Genomic DNA, 7,615 nt, shown 5'->3' with positions numbered 1-7,615 from the left:
TGAAAAGTCCAAGTGGTTGGTAGTTGGTGGTGCCTAGTAGCTAATACCTGCAAAAGATTTTCTTTTGTAGATTTGATAATTCTCATATGCTTAAGTTTCTTTTTAGAAAGATAAAGTGTAATGATATTTTAGAGACATAGACTCTGAAAATATATATGTTAAAAATATTAAGAATAAATAGATTGTTAACCTTGAGATTGAATTATTCATGGTGTATTTTATAATCCATGAGTCTTATTTTTATTTTATATTTTATGGAGAGAAGGGGCTAAAGTATAAGTTCACCTTATAATATTTTGAATTGTATTCTATTCAAAATGTATTGGATCAATATAAGATATTAAGGGACCTGGGTGGGGTTGTGGAAAAATTTTCAAGGGAGTATTGAGTTCGGACAAAGTGTTTGAACCCATTAAAGGTGAAAAATAAATTCACGTACGTTACTTGAACCCAAATACATTGGGCTGAGACATTGTAGCTCAAGCCCATGAAGGTGTTAGGCAGCACACCTAATATAGGCTTGGGCTACCATGCCTGGGCTTATAGAGATGTATTTTTATTGTGTTTTTTAAGAGATTTTTAAGGCGGTTAAATATGAGTTTATAAATGATTTTTATTGTAAAGAATGTATGGAATATACACATAAATGAATTCATAATCTAATAACTTTCTAAGCAAGTCTCTCCTTCCTAAAAAAATGTTATCAAATCCAAGGTGTTGCCAGATTCTTTTGCATATTAAAGATGCAAGTCCATTGAAATGTAAATCAAATTACTGATGAAAGTCCATGTTTTCTCTATCTTCAAGTGATATAGTATGTTTACAAGAGAGGATAACTAGTGGAAAATGATGAAACGGAAGGATGGATATGGGCTTGTCCATCTAGTTGTGGAAAAATTTGACCCATTTGTATATTACACCTAGTTTTGACACCTGGCTCAGCGGGTCAACCCGGGATCCGGCCGACCCGGGACTGGAACCAAGCCGGGCTGATAAAAAAATAAAAAAAGTCATGACCTGGTGACTCGGTTGACCCAGCAAAACCCGGTTGCAACCCGTTGACTTTTGTTTTTTTTTTTACTAAAACGACGCCGTTTTGAATTTTTTTAAAAATTAGGGATTGATCCGGCTGACCCGGTCAAAAACCGAAACCCCGGCCTTGGACTGGGCCGGCCACCAGGCTGGGTTTAAAAATTATAATATTACAGTCGAGAAAATAGATCTTAATACGGTGACGCATCTATCCTTGATGATTACAATACCAATAATCTCAACTTAATTTATTATTATTTGATAAGCAATTTCCAAAGGCACATTTGTCATATATTTTGTACAAAACACAGATGTATTATAATGCAAAGTGTGATTTTAACAAAATTATGGAAGGTATTTCGTTTTCCTTTACCCAAATTCAAGTGATCAAAATCGTACTTCTAGCAAATTGAATTCTTGAGTTAAGATTGTATCTCCAACACCGTGACAATTATGACCGTACATAGCATAGAAAGGGCAAATTTTATTATTTCAAGGGCACTAATTGGAATTGATTTGCCAACACTGGGCCAAGTGAGCAACACAACAAAGATCTCTATGCTAGCCAATTTATTAGATACGACCACTTCATGGTGGTTTTCATTCAACTCTTTGGATTGGTTCTTCATACATAGGGTTAGCTAATAATTTAGGTTGCTTCGTGTAATGTGGAACAGCAGTCTGCTCCATTTCCATGGTAGAACTTGGTGAATTCCATTGATGTTCTTCAATGGAACATGGGGTTATTAATCTCGCTGCAACAAGGAAAGTATGGAACTGTTCGTGTCCTACTGGCCTCAAGAACTTCAGCTCATCATCACTTTTTTCATGAAGCAGACACTGCATCTTCCTCCTCTGCACCTCATCCTTCACTCTCTAGAAAGAGAAAACAGAAAGCAATAAATACCCTCAACAAAACATTCTCAGCTTATTGCAGATAGAAATCCAAGATATGCAAACAGCGGTGAAAATATCATATGCTTCATTTTGTAGCATTGAAATTTTTTAACAAGGAGGAATCTATATCTACCGCTACTACAAAACAAAGATGCAACTCTAGAATTCCAAGAAGTATTCAAAGCATTCCTAAGATGCCCTGCACAATCTTTGCTTTCCCACAATTTAGAAACTTAATTGCCGTGGTTTTGGATCCAACACGTCCATCCTATTCAGGAAGCTAGTAGCTTAACTGCTAGCAAAAAAAGTCCAAAAGGAGCAGATTCCTAGAAAGTAGAAACTAACCATGCCTGTCATTCACATTTGGAAGAGGCCTGTCATAATCATAAAATTTCATTTATAACAACCCTTCATTTAAAAGACGAATAATATAAAGAGTAGAAGAAACGCTCTTAAATCAAGTTCTCATGCTCAAGCTGAGAATGAAGTGTAAGAATATTGCAGTAACATGCCTGACGAGATTGATAATTTCTTTTAGAGACTGGTACTAAATTATTACCGGCAAATTATTGGAATCATCAGTGTCTGATTCTCTAGCACTCTGATGTAATTATCATCTTCTAAGAAAGTAACTTGATGATCTACCCTAGATGAAGCAAGCTCATGCATTGCATCATTTATTTAAACCCAATTAACAAACCTACCATCCCTTTCCATATTTACCATCTTTTGACACTAAAAGTGATGACTGAAGTCTGCAGCCTGTCCTTCGAAACATATGAAATTGGTGTCCAGCTATAAGAATGATTCCTTTCAAAAACTTTTGAAAGCAGAAGATTTCTAAGGCAATGATTTCTCAACAGAAAGATAGCTGTTCACAGAAATCCCTCTTCAGTATCACGCAGTAAATGCTCTGTCCGAAAATTCACATGCTAGATTATGTTTAACGGCTCAATATCAACGTATCCCACTCATTTATGATTTTCAATCGTAATTTTGTTTCCTAGTTTCTCAGAACAACCAAATCACCAACTTTCAATCAAAAGATACTTTCACATCATGCAAATGCATCAACCAGTAACTGATCATCAAAACAAACTCTTTAGCAACAAAACAGTAAAAAAGTTTGGAAACAAACCTGCAACAATCTCGTGTCAAACTTAGGCAATCCAACTTGTTCAACAGAAAGGGAGCCAAACAAGTTTCCCAACAAAGCAGCATCAGGCACAGCCAATCCTTGAACCAACCCCGCCACAAACCCACCAAAGAAACTATCCCCTGCACCGGTAGGATCATCTTGATTTGCCAAAAACGGCGAAATCCCCAACTCCCCGTCTTTCCAATACACTTTACAGCCATGTTTCCCGTTAGTCACCACGACACAACACCACTTCCTCACCTCTTCCACATCCATAAACACCGCCTCCTCCGATGACGCCTTTAAAACCCCAATTCGGGGTAACAACGGATAAAAGCCTGTCTCCTCTAATTTAACAAGCTTAACAGTCCCATCAACGCTATCAAAAACCCTGATTAAAGCTTGAATATCAGCAAATACAACATCACAAATCTCAATCATTCTCTCAAGCGTCTCGGGCAGTATTTCCCCGCCAACACCAACTCCCATTCCATACTTGAACCTCGTATCTGGAAGATCCGATGGCCTAATCGGGTCACAAGCACAGACCCGTTTTAAGATCCGATCTTGATGATCATTTCCATGAAGACCCGGATCAAAATAAGAGTGAAAAACAGTAGTTTTCAAAGTGGGAATTACAATTGGGGTATAACTAACTGTGTATTTAAAATCTTCCCCAACTTTCGATACTAAATTACAAGAAACTGACAGTCCATTGAAAACATTGGAAATGAAAGAGGCTGCACCACCAAGCGATACAGCTTTAACGGCGTTGTTTTGGATCAAAACATCGTGGCAGTAATTGCCCACAATTAAAACACGGCTTTGCTGCTGGCTTTTGTGGGCCGCTGACTCCGCTGTTGTAACCATTGTCGAGAAGTTGATGTAATTGTCGAAGGTTCGCAGTTCATGAGCGAGAGAGAGCTGAACTTGGAAAGGTCATGTATAAAAAGTTAAAAACACGCTTACGAGAAATGAAGGAGAAGGGTGTGGCCGTCTGTGTTTGTGAGTGTGAAGGGAATGTACAAAAATGGGTTATGTGTCGAAAGAAAGAGGACGCGCGCCAAACATAGAGAGTCTGTGTGGCCTTGTACGGCGGAGAGAGAGAGAGAGGATTTTTGGTGCTGTTTAATGCTTATTTTGGAGGGAGGTGAGGAACAAATCTGATATCTTTGCTCTTGTCTTAAAGCGCTAAAACATTGAATGGTATTGATGATGGGTGGATGGTGTAATTATACACACAGATCAGTCGTTTAATAACACAAGAGAATCCCCAATCCTGGCATAGTTTTCGACCAAAATATACAGACATGTGCTTTCATTGAATGTTAATTTGATTTGTTAGACATCAACAATCACTTTGTCAATGCCCTTTCAGATTCTTTTCTCTGCGTGGTGTAAACTACCTTCTCTAGGTGGAAAAAAAAAACATTATTTTTTTATACAAGAACACAGCTTGCACTGCTGCATTAGCATTATTAGAGCATTATTATAGAGTATTTAATATTATGATAGTGATTATGTTTTAAAATATATTTTTAATATTAGTATATTAAAATAATTTAAAAACACATTAAAAAATAATTTGAAGAGAAAAAAATCAATTGTTTCGAAAAATACGGTAAATCCCAAAAACACATGATACCTTGGTTAAACATGCTATAAAAATTGTGCACCTGACCTTTTTTTTGTTTACGTGGTGTTTTTTATGCTGTCCACCCTTTTTTTTTTTTAAAGCAAATATGCATGGTCTATTGCGATATACAATATGTCTATTTGCCTAGTTTCCAACACTAAAGAGGTGGTTGGAAAATCAGATCTATTTTCAACTAAAACCATCTAATAAACATCTTTATAATGTCAATAAATCAACCAATCAACTCAAAACACTTCTAAAATGGTTAAAAAACAAAAAAATCAAATCATTTTTTTCTCAACCCTAATCTACTTTTTTCGGATGTTTGCAATATGCCTTTCAATATTCCAACACCACCACCTTAGTTTAGATACACTTCTAAACAAGGTATTTGAACCAAATAATATAAAACTCAAATGTCTCTTAACAAGATTAACCTAAACTCTAGATTTGGGAGGAAAACCAAAACTTACATTGAGAAGAAAACACTAAAATATGAGGTGAGCAAGAATATATAAAAATCTAAAAAATTCAAGTTTGAAACTCTTCTTTCACCCATTTTTTATAGTGAATTTTGAATGCTAAAATGTTCAAAAATTAATTCTCACCACTATCAACCTTTGATTAACCACCATAAATCAAGAATTAATTTAGGAAAACCAATGGTTCTTTTAGGAAAAAAAACCAAGGGTTTCATGAGTTTAATTTCTCATTTACCTATAATTTATTTTATTAAAATAAATTTCCAACAATCCCTCGTATGAATGGAAATTATCTCATTAGTTTGAAAACAACTCAAAGATTTATTAAGAGATATTGATTTGGTAGATTACCACATTATGATATGTAGTTTTTGGCTTTGAACCTTTCTTAGTGAAATACTATCGGATTTAATCAGCTAAATAGTGAACATGATGTCTTGAACAATTCAGCTTTTTATGGAAACCAAGATAATAATACTCACATGTTCTTTACCTAGAGATCTCCTTTGGTTTTCATTGTTATGTTCATTTGGCCTTAAATAACTCTTGAATTTATGAGTGCTTTAGAGAATTCAATCTTTATTGAAATTCTCAAAGAAAAGGTTATATTTCTCACTCATATAAGTGATATTTTATTAAGAGTATTATGATATACTCTACTTTGTATACCAAGATATGAAAATCATTAAAAGCTCAACTCATATTTTATCACGTTGCAGTTAACACTTATTTCATCATAGGAATAAGTAGAAAAAAATAATTTTCTAATCCTACCGAGAATGTTATATTACTTAATTTACCATTTGAACCTAGATTTTGGGATCTCTAATCAACTAGGTATGGTTACCATCATTACACTCCACATTTTAAAGGCTTTAAACTCATTCTCCTCAATGAATTATATATAAGTTATCTTAACAAATCTTTGGTTAGCAGATCCACAATATTTTCCTTTGACTTTACATAGTTAATAGAAATAATTTCATTAAAGAGTAAGTGTTTAACGATATTATATCTATGATGTATATATTTAGATTTACCATTATACATACTACTTTATGCCCTTCCAATCGTTGATTGACTATCGAAATGGACATAAATACCTAACAGTGGTTTTTTTGGTCAACATGGAATATCTTCTAAAAAAATTCTAAATCCATTCGGTTTCCTCTCTAGCTTTATCAAAAGCAATAAACTCTGATTCCATTATAGATCTAACGATACATGTTTGTTTGGAGGATTTCCATGACATAACTGCTCCATTAAGTGTGAAGACATATCCATTTGTAGATTTTGAATCCTAAGTGTTGGATATCCAATTAGCATCATTATACCCTTTTAGTATCGCTAGGTAACTATTATAGTGTAGCACATAGTTCACGGTGTACCTTAAATATTTGATTATCTTTTTTATTGCCTCCCAATGATTTATACTTGGATTTCTTGTAAATATACTAAGTCTATTAACTAAGTAAACAATATCAGACCTTGTACATTTCATAACATACATTAAGCTTCTAATTATTCAAGAATATTGGTTTATTCATTTACCTCCATTTTTGAAAAGATGCACACTTATATCAATTAGTCTTTTGATAGTACTATTATCACTTTTTGAAACTTTGTCGATAATTTTCTCAATATAATGAGATTAAGACATTACCAATCCATCATATGTCTTATAAATTTGTATTTTTAGTATGACATTCGCAACACCCAAGTCTGTCATGTTAAACTTGTTAGTTAATGTTTTTTTTAGTAAACTTGATCATGTGATCACCACTGCCTAAAATCAGCATATCATCCACATAATGATATACAATAATATAACATTTATATGTGTTTTTTCAAATAAACATGTTAATTAACTTTTTTGATTTTAAACTCATTTAACAACATAAACTTATCAAATTTCTTATGTCATTGTTTAGGTGTTTATTTCAAACCATATAATGATTTGACAAGCATATAAACTTTTTTTTTTCATATCCATTAAAAACAAACCCCTCGGGTTGCTCCATATAAACCTCCTTATCAAGGTCACCATTTAAGAAAGCTATTTTCACATCCCTTTGATATATTTCAAGCTTATTAATAGTTGCAATGACAAATAACATCCATATGAAAGTTATTCTTGACATAGGTGAATATATATATCAAAATAGTCCACACCTTCTTAATGTCTAAACCATTTAACAAATATAGCTATATATTTATCAATATTCAATAGTCTTATTAGCTTTCATCTTCAAAAGCTTTCGTCTTTCTTTTGAAGATCCACTTATGGCTTATTGGTTTACTTCTAAGAGGAAGATTCATTACTTATCATGTATGATTATTCATAATGAATTCAATTTTATTATTGATTGCCTCATTTCAATAGAAAGCTTCTGGACAAGATATTGTCTTAGAGTAGATTCAAGATTTATT

At 33.6% G+C, this 7,615-nt stretch overlaps 1 protein-coding gene across 1 annotated transcript; it reads right to left on the bottom strand.

The window, feature by feature from the left end:
• Window positions 1-1,496: 1,496 nt before the first annotated feature.
• Window positions 1,497-4,376, bottom strand: LOC7478531 (inositol 3-kinase). Its single transcript, XM_002299774.4, has 2 exons — window positions 3,068-4,376; window positions 1,497-1,908 (listed from the first exon to the last, which is right to left on the bottom strand). The coding sequence occupies exons 1-2, from the start codon at window positions 3,935-3,937 to the stop codon at window positions 1,633-1,635; spliced, it is 1,146 nt and encodes a 381-aa protein (XP_002299810.2). The 5' UTR covers window positions 3,938-4,376; the 3' UTR covers window positions 1,497-1,632.
• Window positions 4,377-7,615: the final 3,239 nt, after the last annotated feature.

The sequence above is a fragment of the Populus trichocarpa genome, chromosome 1 (assembly GCF_000002775.5).
Source record: "Populus trichocarpa isolate Nisqually-1 chromosome 1, P.trichocarpa_v4.1, whole genome shotgun sequence".
Taxonomy (NCBI): domain Eukaryota; kingdom Viridiplantae; phylum Streptophyta; class Magnoliopsida; order Malpighiales; family Salicaceae; genus Populus; species Populus trichocarpa.
This window is presented reverse-complemented; position numbering and strand designations above follow the sequence as displayed.

Bases quoted from the DNA above. Each gene is read 5' to 3' on its own strand.
- LOC7478531 (XM_002299774.4), bottom strand. From the start codon at position 3,937: ATGGTTACAACAGCGGAGTCAGCGGCCCACAAAAGCCAGCAGCAAAGC. The intron at 1,909-3,067 runs GTTTGTTTCCAA...TTCTCTTTCTAG, and splicing joins TTGACACGAGATTGTTGCAG to AGAGTGAAGGATGAGGTGCA.